The sequence below is a fragment of the Lethenteron reissneri genome, chromosome 43, assembly GCF_015708825.2.
Source record: "Lethenteron reissneri isolate LAM-NWPU_2019-01 chromosome 43, ASM1570882v1, whole genome shotgun sequence".
Lineage (NCBI taxonomy): Eukaryota > Metazoa > Chordata > Hyperoartia > Petromyzontiformes > Petromyzontidae > Lethenteron > Lethenteron reissneri.
Genome location: NC_083821.1, coordinates 3,202,675 through 3,223,959, shown reverse-complemented (window position 1 = coordinate 3,223,959; position 21,285 = coordinate 3,202,675). Strand labels below are relative to the sequence as shown.

General features: G+C 46.0%; 1 protein-coding gene across 1 annotated transcript; it reads left to right on the top strand.

Moving 5' to 3' along the window:
- Positions 1–352: 352 nt before the first annotated feature.
- Positions 353–12,534, top strand: PSMB2 (proteasome 20S subunit beta 2). Its single transcript, XM_061569280.1, has 6 exons — positions 353–512; positions 2,137–2,259; positions 5,218–5,288; positions 7,788–7,950; positions 10,397–10,446; positions 11,646–12,534. The coding sequence occupies exons 1-6, from the start codon at positions 422–424 to the stop codon at positions 11,796–11,798; spliced, it is 651 nt and encodes a 216-aa protein (XP_061425264.1). The 5' UTR covers positions 353–421; the 3' UTR covers positions 11,799–12,534.
- Positions 12,535–21,285: the final 8,751 nt, after the last annotated feature.

Sequence of the window (21,285 nt, the reverse complement as noted above, 5' to 3'; positions counted from 1 at the left end):
TCTGACCTGTCCCCTACTAACCTCCTGACCTGCCCCTACTAATGTTCTGACCTGCCCCTACTAACCTCCTGACCTGCCCCTACTAATGTTCTTACCTGCCCCTACTAACCACCTGACCTGACCCTACTAACCTCCTGACCTGCCCCTACTAACCTCCTGACCTGCCCCTACTAATGTTCTGACCTGCCCCTACTAACATCCTGACCTGCCCCTACTAACATCCTGACCTGCCCCTACTAACCTCCTGACCTGCCCCTACTAACATCCTGACCTGCCCCTACTAATGTTCTGACCTGCCCCTACTAATGTTCTGACCTGCCCCCTACTAGAGACGCGTCACGCAAACCCAAGTCTCGCGAGATCCAAAACATCGCGAGAGTGGGCGTGACGTCACTCGCCGAGATCTCACCGACGGGACAAGATGGAGTATTGCATCGGCATCCAGGGAAAGGACTTTGTGGCGGTGGCGGCCGACACAGTGAGCGCGCACAGCATCGTGGTGATGAAGCAAGGTGAGGGTTGCACCCGTCGTCGAGATATCGCCGCGGTTAATTTCTGTGGTTTTTTTGTTTCGCGTTGTAAGCGTGGTCGGGATGTGGCCCCGTGCGGCCTAGCGCGGCTGGGACTCTCGGATGGATTCGCTGCGGAGGTAGAAGCGCCTCGCCCGCCCCGGATTCTAGGAGAGGCCGATGGACCTTGCGGCCTAGCGTCCGTTGGATGTGCATTTTAGCTTTGTTTTAATTGTGTGGGGTGTTTTTATCAGTGACTTGTTAAACTGTTGTGTTAACATAAGTCAGATGCTGAGACGTGTTGTAATTTGGGTGAAGTTCGGTGGTTTTAGTGAAGCATACTTTAACCGGAATGTATAAGACTCAATGTCTGCATGACTTTTCATTTTAGAGAGCGGGAGGACAATGGACAAGAACCGCTTTATTTAAATGTAATCTTATCAACACTTTAATTTAACGCGTATGTTGTGAAATTGTCATATTGTTACGCACGATGTTATTCATGAATGTGTGTATACGTTTTGTGTTTATCTACAAAAGATATTGGAAGTAAACTACGTTTTTGTTCCATTGAATTAGATGACAGCTCATTGAGACAAACTTCCAGCTACGATGTTTTGCAGTACAAAGTATATTTTAAAGGTTCTTTAGAATTTTAGTATAGTTGATACCAGAGTGTGACAAACAAGGTGTTCAACAATGCCATGAGGTTAATACCATAGCCAGTGTAAAACCTATTCATTTAAATGTAGGCTATTAAGGTCAGCATGTGTGATTATTAATTTTAGAGGAAGAAATTGGAATAGAAAGATGCTGACAAGGGACTGCGTTTAAACGGATATTTAGTCATGATTGATTTTAACACGTGATTATTTTAATACAGTATGTGTTTATATGTTTAACTGTTAATGCATGTATTTCAATGCTTTGTGTCTGTTTTATTGGAAAACGAATCTCCTGTATATTAAATGACAGCTTGTGTTTTTCCCATAGTGCCTTGCATGACTCTTTCTATTGGTGGCTGCATGTCGAACAGGACTTTGTTCAAACCGAGCTGTACCAATACTGATTTTTGTCTTACTCAAAATAATGTAACTCGTTATGCTTCATCACATTTTTTTTTGGAATACCCAAGTGTTATAACATTCAGGGCCATTAAAACAAAGAACAATTGTTTAAAATATGCAGTTATATTTTTCCAGTTATATAACCTGTGACTGAGGATTCCATTCAGATTTTTTAAATTTAAATATTCATTTTCTTTTGGTCTTTCGGTAATGCTACGTAGATAGAACAAATAATCAAAATAATAACAATATATATTCCCAGCAGCTCTCCCGCTATATTTTTCACTTGATGACGATTGCTTGTGTTGCGATCGAAACGTCGTGATATTGTTATTATTTTTCTTATTTGTTCTATCTACGTGGCTTTACCGAAAGACCCAAAGAATATGAATTCCTGCAGCCACGGAAGCTTTAAATCAAGATTAAAATATTAATTGTTCGGCTAATGAGTTAATAAAATTGGAACATTTCAAAAGGTAGGCAGTGGGACCAACCTTTGTTTACCACATAAAACATTGCACAATTGTTTTAACCTAATCTCCAACGTTGCCCGCACTCAGACCAGGAGAAGATGTTCCGGCTAAGCGACCGCATCCTTCTGCTGTGCACGGGGGAGTCTGGAGACACTGTGCAGTTCGCTGAGTACGTGCAGAAGAATGTGCAGCTCTACAAGATGAGGAATGGTGAGGGTGCTTGGCTTTACGTGATGAAGGTTCGGAGAGAGATAGGGACAGTCTGGGTTATGTTATTAATCTTAGAATTTACTCACTGGCAAATTGTCTGAGATGTAAAGATCTAGTTTCAGTGACAGTAAGAAAACCACGTCTTCGTTTATCTGTTATTCATTGTTTACGTTTAGTGAAGTAATAATATAAAAATTCTGACGAATTAGTACATCAATTAGAGCATTTTAAAAGGGAATCATCTATCGTTTCCTTGTTATGATTGCATAGGTGAGTAAACGATGCAAAGATGATCAAATGTGTATCAAAGTAAGGAATTAGCAAGGAGAATGTCAACTATAGTTAAAAACCAGCCAGGACCTGAAGATTATAAACACTTTAACAAAGGGAGTCTAGAAAATGGATATTGCAGTATCAAAAGTGGAAACATTTTAAATAAATTTTACTCAATTCTCGCAGACAAACCCCATATTTCTAGAGATGCCTGTCTTCAGCAATTTAACACGGGAAGTGATCACAAGCTGACCTTGTGCAAGTTGAGCTTTAACGTTGCCAAAAAAAAGAAGACGAAGCTAATGGCAGGCAAGAACAAGACGGTTAACATGAAAAAAAATCTACTTTAGGAGGCAGGAGAATTTCGATTGTTCTCAGCAAACAGATTCAAATCCCTAGAGAGGCAAAGTGATGAAATAGATGTCACCACTTGGAAGTAATGAGATAACCAACGTTGTAATTGACGGTGCAAGGGGTTGGAGCAGGTGGGGGGAAATAAAAAATGAGCGGAGGACTACTTATCTAACACTACACAATTAATGTTGAAGAAAGGCATGAAAAAGCTAAGAGATGTGAAAATGTAGAACATTTAATGGTATGAATCTATAAAATGTAGTGGTATGAATGTAGAACCGATAGTCATGTGAATCTGTAGATTCTAAAGTAGTATGAATTATAATCTTGGGTGATGTGACTCTACAGAATCTATTGTGGTTTTATATATAAGGAATGTAATGCTATTTATCTACAGAGCATTCATTGTTTTGAGTCTATTTAGATGATAGTGATATGTAAAATATAAAACATGGTGTGTAGCTAGATAATCCAGTGGTTTTATTGTATTGAATCTCAATTTAACATGTAGGCTTTGCGCCAAATATTATTCATAATTAAGGTTTTTGGATTAGAGCGCGTAAATATGTGTTGTTAACCCACCACCACCCTGCATAGCCAATTAGTAAGGTTTGTCGCATAAACACAATGTGCCAATTCGTTACTACTTCAGTACACCTTTATGATTTATTTAATCTTTTAATATGAATTGGAAAACATGCATTTTATATGCATTGAATATAGCATGATTTTTTAAACGAATTTTAATATTTGAATCATATCCCTAGTCGTGGCATTTTCACAGCTATCGCATTTGCAGTAGGCAAGAAACGTTCAGTCCTCGTTGTGAACGGGAAATATTGACATTTACAAACATTAATGTGCTTCTGTTAATTTTCCTCAACGGTAATGCAATGTTCAAGTCACGAACAACAATGAACAAGTGTGGACAGTAATACATATTTAGACGGTGTTTGTAGAAAATGAATTTCGACACGATGCTAAACCCACTGAGATTCATCGTTCCCACATGTGACTGGGTCACTTTGTGTCCTGGCAACATTTCCACGAGCTTACAAACGTGGTGCTAAGAATAGCATGTAACTTGGTTGTCCTGAAAAGTGTTTTTATTTTGATATGTCAATTGCAGTGAATTTATCATTTTCATGCCCGTTTTAAAGTATTACTCTTTATATGTATCTGACATTTTTCACCAGAAAAATTTTCATTTATATAAAGTGTAGATTTTATTTATACATGACAATAACTGTTGCTGGATTAAACTTGCCAATTTGGTGATTTACTGTGCCACAATTGGGTCTTAATCATTTGCCATGATCTATCTTCTGTTTGCTGACGGCACACCCAACTGTCACCATCCCTCTCACAATGCAGCAATCCATCTAGCACCATGGGTTGATTGCATTTATCTATCTCCTCAATGCAGTTATTCTTTGGCATATTTCCCACACTTGAGTATGGCAAAATGTATAAGTTGCATCGGTGTTAATATTTTAATGGATACACATTAACACTTGAGAACTCTTTGTCTAGTTGACTTTGCTCTAAAGGACCAGATATCTCTACCCATACATATCGTGTTTACTTCAGTCATTTCATACGCGACTTTAAACGTTATAAAATTACGTAATTGTACGTGCAAGTATTTTTTTTAGATCATCCAGGTTGCTAAATCGAACCACCGCACAGAAATACATTGAAGTAAGGTTGAGGTTAGGTTTGCTCGAAGCAGAGCATGTTGGGAACATCACCTTTTGTGTTTTGTAAGTTTCCATCACCAGCAGTTGAGCCTTTGAGACAGAGAGACTCGAGCTGCATTAACAGCTTTATGGCAAGCTTCCAGGAAGGTATTTCAGGCCAAAAGCCCACTGCGGCATGTCCGCCTTCACAAAGTGAGAAACGCGCGCACCGCGCTCCAGCTGGGAGCGGTTTAGGTCCCGCTGACGCCGTCATCTGTGCACGGGCGCGGATTAACGCATTCCCGCGCCTCCGCCGATCCCAGGACGCACGTGCCTCGCTTCCCAGGCGCACCGGAGCCCTGCCCATCTGTCATCTCGTTAAGCAGAGAGCCAGTAATCAGAATTAATAACTTCACACGTGCGCTAATAAGCCGTAATGACAGCTGAGAGCAAGCGCCGGCGTCGCTTATTCTCTCATCACGATTCCCAGGTTTTATTAGCGACAACAACACATTTCAAATTGCGCAGCTCTGAACGTGCGCGCTTGCTGCGCGTTGAGTTTTGCGAGATACCCCCGCTGCCGCCCCCCCCCCCCACCCCCTTTTTTATTTGATTTGCTAAATGCGTTTCTGTCTTCTGTGTTTGGCCGCAGGATATGAGCTGTCACCGACTGCTGCAGCAAACTTCACGCGCCGAAACCTGGCCGACTACCTACGCAGCAGGGTGGGTCCCTCGCCGACCGCCGCTGCCAAACGCCGAAAAATTCTCATAAATTGTGAATCGCTGGTTTGGCAGGGCCCGGGTTCGCATTCTGCGGGACGGCGAGCCGTTTTTTTTTTTTAAAGTATGCTTGGTCGACGCTTATCAAAGGACCTTTTTCTCATGCATCCATCACCTGCCTTTGGCATCACAGCGATGGTACCTTGTTGGCGTTTTTAAATTTGTGCATTAATCACGCTGTTGGGGCGATTAAGTGATTTATTAAGTTAACGTTTGATTTGTGTTTAAAAAAGAAAAGTGCCTGTTATGATCTCCAACAAACTATTTTTTACGTTTCTTGTTGAGGCACGTCTCTCAGTTATGTCACTGGTCTTGAAGGTGTGGACTGGTAGCTTATCCACTTCAAATGTTATCAACCATCACATTAATGTTAAATTGAACAATTTAGTCTGCGCTATAAAGTTCTGCATAGTTCTGCATAACACATTATCCTTTATCCTCCCTTCAACAACCCCCTGCTAATTTATCATGATTTAGGGTCAATTCTACTTAAGAATTGATAAAAAAAAATTATCGTTTATGCTGTTGTCTATTTTGTATGTTGTCTTGTTTTCCCATTCGCATAAATATAACATTTGCGTATAGTTTGCCAAAATCATAAACGGTGCACTCTTACATGGGTTGTAACGAATGGTAAAAATTGGCATTGCTAAACAAATTTGTATTGACAACTGACGTGCAATAATAATTTCTGTTGCATTGTTAGCTATGATCTACCGTGAACTCCTACCGACTTTTGTTATTCGTGTTAAACTTCCGAAAGCCTACGTGTTCAACTGTGTTAAACTTCATTTAACTCCCGTTGGCTGCGCACAGAAGCGGTGCTTTTAGCGCTCGCTTGGAGTTAGCTCACATTGCCCGGTTGGGACAGGACGGTGACACGGTTAGATGGTTGGCTGGTCATCTGGACGTACAGATGAGTCTCTGCACGATTGCGGTGACCTGACAGAATGACTGATGGAGACCCCAACGGTCTGGACGGGAGGGCGGCTCGGAAGGAGGATCCTTGGCATGTCACGGCGCACCAGCGGTTTCTCCAAAATCGCAAGCGGGCGGGCAGTGCTGGGTGGCCCACGCTTAACATAGAGATGATAACAGATGTGAGGCTGGAGTAGTGTTGGCAGCCTTCGCAACATGCCAAAAAATCTTATCATTTTAGCAATTTTTTTCCTGAATAGATTAATTCCAACGTTCCTTGGCACAAATTTGTCTGTCGACTTGTTCGCTGTCTCCTGATGGATGTGCGGCAGGGGGTTAATGAGCAATGGCAGTGGGGCTCACGTGAGTGAGGGGATGTGGTGCTCGCTTGGCCACGAACGTTGAAAATCGTGGTTGCCGCCAACGCGTTGTGGGGGTCCGGTGACAATCCTATGAACAGCGGGGCCCACTACATGCTTTTATATTTTTAAATATATTTTTTTACAAGCGTCATGCTCACATCTTTGAAAGTACACTTGAAATGTGAACGTGGAATGCCTTTATTTACAGCACTTGCAGAATGTACGACATAATTTTGTATTCTACTGGTCTTTCGGTAAAGTCACGTGACTTTACCGAATATTAATTCCTGCAGTCACGAAAGCTTTAAGTCAAGTTGTGATTTTGATTCGGCTATTGGCATAATTTCATGAGACATAAAAAAAACATTCCTTTAGGACCATCACTGTGAAGCAACGTGTCGGCGGATGTTGAAGGGCGCTGGAAGATAATGCCACTCCACATCTGAAGTCGTTTTTTTCGGCCTTTTTTTATTCCCGGCAATGAATTTTGCATGTCAGTCAAACAATACAAATTTTTACTCTAGAGTTGAAACAATTAACAAATTATGCAAGTGAAAACCAAATATTCGTCAATAAAATGTTGTACGCAACCGTTGGTGATTGTGCTGAGATGTAAATTCACGACACTTAAACCTTGTTTAATCACACCTCGTGGAAACTGGACGATCGCAATCAGATTTGTTTTCTTTGAGAAGTCAGATTAGAACGCCGGTCCAATTTCACTGGCACGACGTTAATCTCCCGAGTCATCCAGCCACTTCAGAATGCACTTGGACATCAGAGAGCAGTGTCTGATCTCACAAATTCTATGCGATTTCCATGATAGCGACTGCTCAAGTTGTGCCAATCTAAATGTGTTGCCAGCCTTGCAAGCCACACACCACACTTCCTGATAGCACCCACTGATTAAGTTTCTTTACTTTCAATTCAATACCCCTCCGGTTTTATTCTGATTAATGCTACCTGTGTAATGTCAGTCATCCGTCGATAATTCTCGTCTTCTCAGAAACGGGGCACAGGAGCGAATTTCGCAGAAATATTACACCTCCCCCAAAGGTTCAGTCAAATGACCTCCGGGTCCACTTAATAAGAAAGGGGAACCTCTTTGATTCGGTTGTTGGTCCCGCGGTGTCTTCCCCGCCCCGTGTGTGCGCGCGTGCAGACCCCGTACCACGTGAACCTCTTGCTTGCTGGGTACGAGGAGAGCGAGGGGCCCTCCCTCTTCTACATGGACTACCTGTCCTCCATGGTGCGGGTGCCGTTTGCGGCGCACGGCTACGGGGCGGCCCTCACCATCACCATCCTGGACCGACACTACCACCCCGGTGAGTGCCGCCCACTCGGACAGTTAATGTCGTCGTCGTCATCGGCAGTTGGCCATGATCTGTCCACTGCTGGATGAAGGCCTCTGTTTAAGGGTAGTCCAGATCGAGGCCAGTTTTCCCCCCCCCCCTTCATTGGGCCCTGCTGCGGCACACTCAGGCTGTTGTTTTTTTCGAAGGAATTTTCTGTTTCCCCTTCTGTGAGCGGCGCTTCGTAGCTGGCTCGCGTTGAGTTGTAATAGAAAAGCAAAAAAGGCTCCTCCATTTCGACAATCGATGTGTAGCGCTTGCGCATGAGCTCAACGTATAACTCCCTCCCTCCTTGGTGGACAACGTATTGGGATTCGTGGAGATTTTTGGTAATGCCCGTTGTAAGAGTGTGGAAAAAAATCTGCGGGAATTATGTATTTGCAAGGGCGGAAACGCCCAAAGCTCCACGCAGATTTTCAAGAATCCATCGCTGTATTGCCATATTCTGGCCACCTCAGCACAAGCATGCAGTATATCTGGTATTCCCAGTCAGCCTCCTATCACAATACTAACTGTGATTTGGGAGTGTTTGAGAACTAACAATCGGCCACTTTCAGGGGGAAATTGTTCAATTGTAAGATGACATTGTTGGGAATAAAAGGTCTCGTGGTCAGGGGTGAGATTGAGGGGGATTATGAAGATGTCACCTGTGGCACTTCTCATTCGTTACCAGTACTACATGTTTAGACCTTGAACGATTTGCGACTCAAAAATGTGATGATTTGTCGCAATTATGGGTCACGATTTCATTCAGCAGATGATTTTTTGTTTTGTCGTGCGGTGTTGGTGAAATCTGTTGGCTTCAGGAGTTCCACGAACCAGCCACACGCAGTATACGTGACTCAAACAATGCTTAATTCTCACGCGCACAGTGCAGTGCATCTGTCACGAGCATAACAACGCACCATGGCATCGTTGCATGCCGACAAAGTACCCTTATGCATTGCCATAAGCTCTGTGTAAATATTATTTATTGTGTTGGTTTTGTTTTACACCATGCTTCGTTCAAAATTAAATACTCCATAATGGGGGTGCAAGCGGTCGAACGTGCCAAATTATATATTTCACATTGCGAGCTTTATGAACGTATACAAGAGAACATCTCTAAACTCTACCGCTGCAAGGTCTTCTTGGTCTGCTCACAGCAGGGGGAGCAGAGGCCCCCTTAATGACGCTGGGAGTCCTGGGATTCGGTGGATATTGCCCGGGGCTCAGAGTGCCAAACTAGGCACTTCTGCCGGATGTAGTGAATTGTTATTTTGTTTCGTTAAGTCAGTGATTTTTTTTTCTTCTTCTCCTTCCAACCGCAGTTCTAAAGGCCCACCCACAGGCCAATGTTGCCGCCAAATTCTCTAATCAGCGGACACGTGCGATATTTGTTAGGCTAAGATTTACCAATCAATTAACGTGCTGTCGATATAAAAAAAAATTGCAATGACAAAACTGGCAAAGAGGTGGACTGTCGTGGCTTTGCGCGGAACGGAGCTGAAGAGCGCTCCCATCAAGTGGTGCAACTCGTCCAGCGTGGCCCTGGCCGGCAGCTCGCGTACGCTCGCCGACAATTTTTTCCGGCCAACCGTGCACTTCCCTTATCGCCCTCGCCACTGGTTTATTAAGAGAAGCGCCTAATGAAGGCAAGCCCCTCCGGGGGGAGGCCACTAACGGTGGCTGTGATGTTGGTGATTAAGCCACAGACAGTCCGCAGAATTAATTAAGAGCCGAGCTATTGCCGTCTTCCCGGCTGACGTGACGTAAAGCAGTGTTTAAACGCGACCATTGCCGAGCTTACGCGATCAACTGTGGGGCACGACGATAAAGATTTTTCACGATGCGGATATCTGCGCGCGCTCCCGCGACTTGTATTTTCGCTCATTAAAACGTACGTGCGTACGTACTTAAGAACAACCGGATAGGGGGGGGTGGTGGGAGGCAAATCAAAGCGGCGTTTTTTTAAACGGACGCAAGCCCCCGCTCCCGTTGCTACTGCGCGTTCGCGGCACGCGCCAGGACGCGCGAGCGTACCCCGCGCGCACGCACGCACATGCGCGGGGGGCGCGCACGGAGAGAGAGAGAGAGCGGGCGAGGAATGCGCGAGGAAAGCGGCAGACAGAGGCATCTCGCCTCTGCAGCCAGCACCCCGCTGGCATGACTAGAGCTCCTACTGCTTTTCATTAGCCCCCCCTATCACATCAAGAGCCGGCCTCAGCCCATAATGTGCTTAAGCATCGGTCGGGCAAGCGGGGCAGGCGGGCGGGGACCGGCTTTCCGTACGACGGGGCAGTTAATGTTGCGCGCAGGCTATAAAGAGAATGCACAAGTGCTGCTGGAGTTATCAATAGGCATTGATCACTGTGCGGGCTCTGTTTTTGCTAATGATGATGATGATGTTCTTATGTACTTGATGTTATTGTTGTTTTAGACTTGACCCGGGAGGAGGCGGTTGAGATTCTGCAGAAATGTGCTCAAGAGGTAATGTGTGGTTTTGCATTGTGAATCTCGAACCAACGTCAACAATGCCTGACAACAGGAAAATATAAACAGTAGTTGTTTAATGTTCTGCAAAATTACCCCCATTGCCCCTTAATGTTTTTAACTCCTAAGCAAACATTTCTCTTCCCCAAATATCAACCGTCCTAATTAGCAATCACTTATCAAAGTCAGAGAGATTTCATCAAGCGTTGCTGCTTGTCACTTTCTAGACCCCTTGGTCAAATGTTTATATCGTTATCTTTATTGCCATGAATATTTCTGTCAGCATTTATTGCTGAGTACTTGTCGTTAACTGTACCCTAACGGAGGTTTAGATGAACTCGGCCGCAGTGGAAAAACCCTATGTGAAGGTTTAATGTTTTTTTCCCTCTGTTGCCCGTGAGCGAACATCGGGTGCAGAGTAGCCACATTCCTCGTTTGACTTCCGGTTCACAACTCGGAGCAACAGCGTTTAATTGGGCCGTTGCGGCACATAGCACGCAGCCAACATCTAATAAACACAACGTACTTTAATGATGTCGCCGCTGTACTTGGTCGTAGGCATGGCTCTGGCAGTGTGATAAATTCTCATTCCAGGGGGGGGGGTGTGGGGCCAAACTTCCAATCGTTTGTCCTCGCGTGTTCTCTGCCGTACGTTTCGTCTTGTTTTTTTTTCCGTTTTTTATCTCCGTTGTCCCACTGGCCCAAAGGCATAGTATAATTTGCATGTTATCTTAAAGTCGATAATTACACATGCGAGCGATTCAATCCATGTATCGTGGCAGTGCAAGAATCGGTTGCGGTTTGTGAATCGTTTACCTTGCACGCTCATGAGCCAATGATTTTTTAGCGCTGGCGTGGTGAATCCTGTGTATTCATGGTACCCAAGGTGGAAGTGTGTGGACTTTAGTTGATTACCTTGCAAACGTACACGGATCCAGCTTTTAAGCGCGCGGCTCCCTGCCTGAACCAGCTGGCAATTTTCACCGTCACTTTTTTTTTGCTCAAGAGTTACGGCCACTAATCAAGCGTGCTCGCACAAATTGGGGGTGGCTTTTGTGCCTTGCGCTAACACGTCACGGGTGACTGGTCTGCGACCATCTGCTGCGTTCGTGTGAACTGCACTGCCGCCGTGTTTATATTTATATATTTTTTATATTTACTCACCTCTCCCCCCGTTGTGCGTGCCCCGAGCGCAGATGAACAAGCGCTTCCTGGTGAACCTGCCGGCGTTCACTGTGCGCATCGTCGACCAGGGTGGGGTGCACGACCTGCCGACCATCAGGGCGAGTGCGGCGCCCTTCAAGGAGCTGCCAGGGGTGGTGGCCGAACTCCCCAAGGCGACCGCGTAGTGCGACGTGCGCTATCCACCGACGGGGGGCGGGGGGGGCGGGCATATCAAACGAGCGCCAGTGATATCGCCCCATCAGCAATGCGATATCCACCTTTGTCCCGAATTTCGTTATCTAGATATTCCGGTCTGTTGAAGTGACGGGATGGGAGGAGGGCAGGGGGGGGGAAACTGTTATTGTTTCGAAGGCTTTTTTGTGTCGTAATTTTGTCAAGCGCTGATCGTAAAATAAAACGGTAGCTTTCATTTTTGTCCTAACGATGTACGGGGCTCTTGCTCCTGCCCTCTTTCACCCCCCCACCCCCCACCCGCGTGTCCACCCACTTCCTGACACGTGCCGCCGCTTCTCTCCCTCGTCCGTCTGCCCATCACGAAACTAGTTTCAGATGTCGCTTGCAGCGCTGCTGGTGGTTTTGGGGCCGGCTCGCCGCTTGGCTGCGCACCACCGTCAGCGTTTTGTGCGGGGAGGGGGTGGAGGAGGGGGGGCGGGGGGGGGTGGTGACGGTGGGCTGTGGGCAACATCGCGCTCGCCCATGAACGATCCGACGCGACGTCGAAGTGTTCGTCAATTTTTAGCGCGAGCGACGAAACCAGCATCTGCATAGCTTTCGGTTTACTTGTGGTTAATTCGAATTTTCTTTTCCCATCCCGTTCTTTTTTTCTCTTGCATCGCTCGCGAATAACTGCGACGATCTTTGCCGGAAAAAAATAAATCGCCGCACCCGCCGCCTCCCTCCGCCGTGTTTGAAGAGTACAGCTGTGAAGCCGAGTTAGCGCCGATGCGCCTGATTGTGGCCAGCGCTGACGCCGCCCCCCCCCCCCCCCCCCCGTTAATGCCATCATCAAACCTCTCCACGCCCTTTTGGCCTCGGCGCGCATAAAACGAGAGAGAGACCGTGCGCTCGCGCGCGTTGATGTACCGCTCGCCATCAAGTGGAAATGGGAGCACCAAAGAGGTAGCGTTTGCTCCATTACGACCCCTTAACGCATATTACTGCATTATGCGATATTCCAGAACTGTAGTAATATCGCCTGGATATTGCTGGTTGCGAAGGGTTCCCTGGTAATGGCACACTATTAACGCAGATCCCATGATGGCGAAATAGCCCCAGCTTCATCTCGGCTCTTGGGTTTTTTTTTATTGCATATGTGTTTTTCACACAACCTCGCTCCCTCCCCCCTCCACCTTTATTTTTTTATTATCATCGCCACACTTATGTAGTTGCTTGCGTGCAATGCTGGCGGTTTAGTGGCCCCGCTGAAATGAACCAATATGTACGCCGCTGGATATTTTAATGGCGGTAAGTAATGGCGTGCTCGGCACTTCATTACAGACGCGTGGCTGTCCGTGATGGCGAGGCTGCGTGTTTGCGAGCGTGTGCGTGTAATGTGTGTGTGTGCACGTGTGTGAATGAGCTTGTGGTTGTGTTGACTTAAGCATGTATGTGTGAATGGTATGAGTGCGTGTGTATATATTTATGCAACTTTATGTATATTTGTGCAAGTGTGTGTGGGTGAATGTGTTTTGAGTGATCATGGGGGAGTGGTAATGTAGTGGACTGCTAATCCAGTGTTCCGAGTTTGATTTATGCTCGCGACCAACATTGGTGACATCTGAATTGGTCCTGTGCCTCCGACATCGACTCGGCCGTAAATGAGGACTTTGTACGCCATTTAACAAAAAAAAATCTTATGGATATTTGTCGTGAAAGCCTACGTATTAAACTTGGTGCGGTGTGTGAACATCACCACTGGGGAGACTAAGGCAAACGATGTGGTGCTGGCCACACACCCTCAAGAGTGTGCCTTTATTTTGCTTTCATAGGTGCTCCCGAAAAGCACTTTCCCCAACTGCCCGTGTAGGCTATACGGGACATTTTTGATGCGTCTGGGAGAATGTAATGGTGGGTGTGCAAGTGTGTGTGCGCACAACAGTACGCGTGGTGTTGGTGTGTGCGCCAAGAGTGTGACATGCTTAACCTTGCCAGCCCGGCCACGGGTCTCCTCCATAGGTGATTTTCAGTTGGCCTCCCTGTTATTGTGAACGTATTTTCTCCCATCTCTGGTCGGTGCCGAGGCAAACCAACTCTCGCACATGGGGCAATCGTTAATGTATGCAAATAGTAGCCGCCAACAGGGGTCGCGCACAAAAAAACTAAAACTTTTCATAACATTGGCAACGGCAGCATTGGCAAAGTGAAGTGGGAAAAATCAACTAAAAGGACCGAGATCCATTGTGTGCGGAGCAACTAGCTCGACAAATGAGTAATTTTCCTAACTGGGCAACTAATTCTAGCTCTCACCAACTACCCAACCAACCGCTCGTACCACAGGCGGATCTAGAAACTTACAAAGGTATGGGGTGAGAGTGGTGCCCTGAAATTCCAAGATTTTTAAACAAGAACCTTTGTTAATAATACAAGCCTTTAACGGGGGTTTTTCCCCCGTGGTAAAAGTCAATAAAATGCCAACGTTCAGGGTCTCGAGGTGAGCGGGGAGGGGTTATATTGCCCTACCCCTTGAATCTACCACTGACTCGTACTCTTATTTTTCAAACCCACTAGCCAACCAAAATGCTAAGCCTCCTGCTGACTCTCCACCTCTTGACCAGAGTACTCTGCATTCTTTTTATTTTGTGAACGTTTAATTTTTGGTTTTGACAAAAAAACTACAAACTTTATGTTTATACCAGGTAAGGCCCACTAAGCGATGAAGCTTTTTTGAGAAGCGACCTGGCCACAAATGATAGTCTTCTTGTTTATTTCGGCAAAGTCACGTAGAAGGGAAATAAATAATAAAAATAAAACAAAATACAATTCTCACGACGTTTCGGCCACAACGCAAGCAGCCGTCCTCAGGTGAAGAACAGGGCTGTCGGAAAGAAGTGGCTCATCACGTGGAAATGTTTAGCAGTCGTACTAGAAAAAAGAATTCATAAATGTGGAGGGAAACACCGGAGGAAGAATCCACGTGGGGAGAGACGCGGAAACTCCCAATACACAGCAGTCGTGATCGAACCCACGACCTCTTGCACACCAGGCGAGGGAGATAACATCTCACCACCGCGACGCTCCATCTCCACTGGGTTGACGACTCCAATGCGTTGGCCGTGCATCATGAATGGCGTGTTGCAAGTGTGATGCACATTCACCAATATTTACAAAACATCTTAATTTGGATTGGGACTTGGAACTAATTACGTGCTTCCTCGGGGCCTCGGATAATTATTAAATGAAGGTGTGCCCACTTGCTACTGCGTTTCAACAAGCTGGTATGTAAACTAACGGGAGCGGTGGAACAGTGCTTAGCCCCCGGCACTTTGAACCTCGCGACAAATATTAAGCTTTGGGCTACATCTGAAACATAGGCGAGGCGTGGGAGCTAAGTAATCTGCCCGAACATAAGTTTGATTGGGAACCTGATTTCAATTTCTGGCCACGTATTAATAATATTAAGTGTGTGAGTAATATCTGAACCTGGCCTCGGCAACCCGCTTTCACCAATCTGCGTTGACCAGCCGTGGTGAAGTATGGCCACATGCCCCTAATGATTGCATGATGGATGGGCTGTCACCCGGTATAGTGGATTGACAAAGGTATTGTAAAGTATATGCAGCTATACTCTTTGGTTCTTTCGGTAAAGTCACGTATGGATCCTTGCAGTCACGAAAACTTCAAATCTAGAATATATGCAGCTAGCCTGCAAATCGGATGAAGGTGGACACGGTTGACTGCGGAAAGGAGCACTAGGTGGGGTGAGTCGTGTGTGCAGTGCCGGATTATTCTCGTAGTACAAGTAGCTACACAAGCTACGGGCCCCGCACTTTCAAAGGCCCCGCGCTAAATGCTTCCAAGCTATCAATTCCGGTTCAGTGATTCTGCACTTGCGCTATTACTATAGTACTATACTGCCTTAAACTTTTATGAACGACTGGATGTTCAAGCTTAGCGATTTGTCGTATTATCTGGCTGTATAGCAAATTAAAAAATACAATTACTTTACTGTGCAAGTAAAAAATGTCTGTTTTAAAATGTATTTTTTTATATAGGGCCCCTTTATAACATATGCTACAGCCCCCGCACTAGCTTAACCCGGCACTGAGTGTGTGGCTTCCTTTGCGGTCGTTCTAATTTGCAGGCAGAGTCATTGCATCGTGTGGGCAGATGTAAATTCAGATAGTGGCAACATCTTCAATCAAAGGTGCAATTTTAGCCATGTAATGGCGTGCAATTGAGGTTTACCTGACGGCCGTTTAAGATCTCGCCCAGGTATAAAATCGACACAAAGGAACCGGTACATGTGGGTTAAGTATCGTAGGCACGGATTCGTTCATATCTGGGTTTTGGCCACTCGCTTTTAGACCGGGTTCTCAAGTGCAGTGAGTTGATGGTGTCATCCTGGTCACCAATGACAGCACACACACACAAAGACAAGTACATTTTTGAGAATTTTTTCCTCCATTTAAATTTGGCTTATTCTGCTTCAACTCCCTGTCAAGGCTAACGGTACTCGAGTGATACCTGAACGCAGTCCTGGGACTCCACCACGTAAACTCAGCCTTAAATTAGTACTGTACCTAGTAGGCAGGAGTTTTAGGGATTGCATATTTTTTAATGTTTTTTTTGTTAAATCTCAATTTTGAGTAATTTTTTTTTCGGATCGCTTGCATCGTTTGATTCACGCCTCTTCGTGCTGACGAAAGTGACGTTTTCCGATGCCACGTGGCACCACTCAGCGAGGTAAGCCGTGGAAGTGACGTCACGTGAAGTCATTTCACGTGACATCATACTTTCGAATCAATCCGAAAATGTCAATAAAACATTTCGGATAATTTCTAAATTGCACATTTAGCCACGTTTCACCCCACCGATCAAAAACCATCAGGAGCACATCCCCAGTGTCGAGTGCGATGTATAAACATCAGCACTGGAGGAACAAAATTGTCTGTCGCGTTGCTGGCCATCCCGACCTTAATAGGTACTCCCTCACAGCGCTTGCCTCTTTGGTCTACAAGGCTACACGGGGGATCTTTGTCTGTGCGCTCTGCATAGCGCATGTGTGTGTAGGATAGCGTGTGCGTTTCTGGGTGCTGGGAATATGACATATGTTCCGCCTCGGGCTGATCAACTTAAAAACCATGTGGAGAAGCACCGTGCATGGGGCTGCCTGTCTCTGCTTTCCAATTCCCCACGTCTCATTCTTTTATTCCTACACCCCTCCCCCCACCCAGCCACCTCTCCACCCATCTTCTCCCCTACGTCGCAACAACCGAAGCTATACAAATGAAACACTCGGGTTTATGTTTAGGTAAAATTGTGAAATTCAATTCGGAGAATGAGCCGGTTGGTGGTAGTGGTGGTGATGGTGGACGATCAAGATTGTGAAAATATAACAAAAATAAATCACCATCTCTGCTATTAACACTGCGTAATTACAGAATGAGTAGATACACTGACGTTTCGGGTCACGGGCCTTTATCAGAGCAGAGAGATGAGCTACACGATGCATACACACGGTTGACAATTAGGTGTATGTCGATACATAATGTATTTTAAATGAGTATTAAAAACATTCGAAATTTGATACACTTCACCCGCACTGACCGGCACTAACGAATTATGGTTCACTATATATTTTGTTCATATGCCAGCAATAAACACGAGTGCTAACGATGCTCACTGATGTCTGTGTGTGCGTGTACACACAATGCCCAAGCAAATCCCTTAATCGTCATAACCGAACGCACTCTGGATTATTTCTTTCTCTGCAACCAACCTGAATTATGCTGCAACCAAGACGGGAAAATAAGGCACGGACATCAACCCTTTAGTATCTCCAAAGGGTCGGTGGTGGGGGGAGGGGAAATAATTTTATTATTATTATTTAAAGATATATATTTTATATATTTTTTTGAATATTTAGTTTTTTTCAGGCCACTGTGCCCTGGCTGGGAGCATCAGAGTCAGAGCCCGAAGCCAGACGGTAGCTGAGCTCTGCGTAATGAGCGCCGGAGACCATTCCCACTTAAGCAGGCTGCCGCTTCTCACGACATCAAACTGATTTTGGAATTGCGTGTAACAAAAAAAAATGTGGGGCTCTCTATACTCGGTGTTTGTGCGTTTCGTTCAAAGATAATCTTCCACGGTTTTTTTTCTGGTCTTGGGGATCGGCACTACGCGCTACGAACCCGGCGAGCTGAGTTCGATTCCCGGTCTTGGGCCTCCCCTAGGTCGACTCAGCCTCAAATGAGTTACCTGGTGCGGTGTCGAAAAACATCGCCACTGGGGAGACGAAGGCGGCCGGGCGTGGTGCTGGCCACACAACCCCCTTTCGTGTGCCGTGGTGGCCTTCATAGGTGCTCGCTAACAGCACTTGCCCCAACAGTCTGCTAAGGCTACACGGGTAGCTCTGTCTGTCTCTGCCTGTGGGCTCTACACCTGTTGTCTCTCTGTCTGTCTGCTTTGTCTGCATGTCTGATTGGTTGTTTGCCTGTCGAGAGAGTTTGTTGAAACAACCAGGGCAGCTTCCATAGCTGTGGGTCATGTAACAATATTCACAAAGCAAATGCATTATGCATACGTACATGCTCGCATACACTTGCCAGACATAGATAAATCATAAATATACAAAGATTAAAAAAGACAAAGATCCCCCGTGTAGCCTTAACAGACGGTTGGGGCAAGTGCTGTTAGCGAGCACCTATGAAGGCCGGCACGGTACACGAGGGGGTGGGTGCCCAACACCACGCCCGACCACCTTTGTCTTCCCAGTGGCGATGTTTTTTTACACACCGCACCAGGCTACTAATTTGAGGCTGAGTCGACCCAAGAGAGGCCCAGGACTGGTTCAGATAATCATCATCGGTGTTGGCCGTGAGCGGGAATTGCACTCGGATCGCTGGGTTCGTAGCGCAGTGCGCTAACCGCTGCACCACTGTACATATGGTACACGCATATAAATGATTGCGTACACATATACATACGCACAAAATGCATATATTCATACTCTGCATACTTGTGAGTGGGCCTTAAGGCTTTGCCCATCACTATCCGGTGTCTTTCAACTTAAACAAATAATAAGAATGGGAAGCGAATTTCGATTGTTGAGAAAACGTCTTCACGTTGTGACGGTGATCATGTTGGGGTCGTGGGTGTTTTGACCTGGGTCAAAGGCCATATAGGTAATCAATAGCTCATCGTCGATGCCGTGGTTCCCAAGTTCCCGCTGCTGAGAATGAGCCAACACCAAACTGAATTCTAGATTTGAAGCTTTCAGTGACTGCAAGGATTCATATTCTTAGGTTTTTTCGGTAAAGTCACGTAGGTAAAAATGTTTATTAATAAAAGTAAAATAAAAATAAAATAAAAATCACGTTTCGGAGGCAACACAAGCTTCCGTCTTCAGGTGGAACCGTCACAGCACGATAGCTGTATCAAGTGACTTTACCGAAAAAACCTAAGAATACCAAACTGAATCCCAGATGAGCATCGCTCCATCTCCGCGATGGGGCCGTCCTATCGATTTGATTCCCCCCTTGACTGGCACATTTGATCGCACGCGTCTACTCGGCACGCGTCGACATAAAACTACATAGCGTGGAATACTTGTGACGTGGCTTTGCGTGGCTCCAATGACAGAGACTACGTTACATCACTTGTATAGCGAGTACATGGGTCATCACTGTGGGTTCCCACCGCATGATAATAATAGTTTCGATTTAAAGCTTTCGTGACTGCAGGGATTCATCTTCTTGGTTCTTTCGGTAAAGTCACGTAGAATGGAAATAATAAAATAATAAAAATAAAACATAAATTTTTATTTTTATTTTATTATTTAAAAATAAACCATAATTATGTTTTATTTTTATTATTTTCTTATTTCCATTCTACGTGACTTTACCGAAAGAACCAAGAAGATGAATTCCTGCATAATTATGTTTTATTTTTATTATTTTCTTAATTAAAAATAAAACATAATTATGTTTTATTCTTATTATTTTATTATTTCCATTCTACGTGACTTTACCGACAGAACCAAGAAGAAGAATAATAGTAATAATCACAGCCCTCATGACAGACCCCATTAGGGCTTAGGTGGAGCGTTATAAATCTACGAGCCACTGCGCGATTAGCGTAGCGCTAGCAGCTGCTCATGTTAACGCCATCTCGAGCGATTAAACAGTGCGGCCCGCCACGCGAGGGCTCATACCGCCCCCCCCCCCCCCCCCACGTCTCCTCTCAGATCTTCACTCTCAGGCTCCCGGGTTCCTTACCCTCACTTCCCTCCTTCCTAAAGAACCCCTGAGCTCCACAGCCTTCCTCCCCTCACTCTCAGCTCCTCACCCCCCCCTCTTCTATCTGAATCTCTCAGCTCTCTCTCTGACTCTCGCTTCGCTCTCAGCATCACTCCTCCCTCTCAATTCTCCATCCTCACACTTCGACCATTTCCTCTTTCTCCATACAACAATTCTTCGACCCGCATCCTCCCAGCTCCTCCTCGCTCGATCACTCTTTCCTCCCCGCCTCCCCCCTGATCTCTCCCAACCCACCCACCCTCACCCCCGCTCTCCTCCCCCCCCCATCATCATCATCCTCCTCCTCCCCATCACCATCATCCTCCTCCCCATCACCATCCTCCTCCTCCCCATCACCATTCTCCTGCTCCTCCCTATCACCATCCTCCTCCCCATCACCATTCTCGTCCTCCCCATCACCATCATCCTCCTCCCTATCACCATTCTCCTCTCCATCACCATCATCCACCCCCTCCCCATCACCATCCTCCTCCTCCCCATCACCATTCCTCCCCATCACCATTCTCCTCCCCATCACCATCCTCCTCCTCTCCCATCACCATTCTCCTCTTCCTCCCCATCACCATCATCCTCCTCCCCATCATCATCCTCCCCATCACCATCATCCTCCTCCCCATCACCATCATCCTCCTCCCCATCACCATCCTTCTCCCCATCACCATTCTCCTCTTCCTCCCCATCACCATCATCCTCCTCCCCATCACCATCCTCCTACTCCCCATCACCATCCCTCTGCTGCCGCTGCCTCTGAGAACTGGCAGATGCTCACGCGATCCCCGCACGAGGCGTCAGGGTTTCCCCACGCCGCACTCAAATTTACGCCACATTACCGCACATCTCGAAAATTAGCGTGCCGTCTAATGCAGCGTACGCATGTGTTCATGTCGTATGCGTATGTTTGACTAATTGGTATCATCATCATTATTATAGTCGCTATTATTGCAAAATGTACAGCCTTGTATTTCGTCTATCTACCGCCGCGCCGTGTCGGTCGTGACGGTTGTTATTGACCATACTTCTCCGTTATTGGTCAGTGTGTGTTGGTGAAAGAAGCGACTGATGCTAGCCGTGGCCGGTAATCGAACTCAGGTCACTAGGAGCGGTGTGCGCGCTACTGCGCCACCGCTCCCGCATATATTATTGTAATGATTATTGTTACTGCTGTTACGACTAT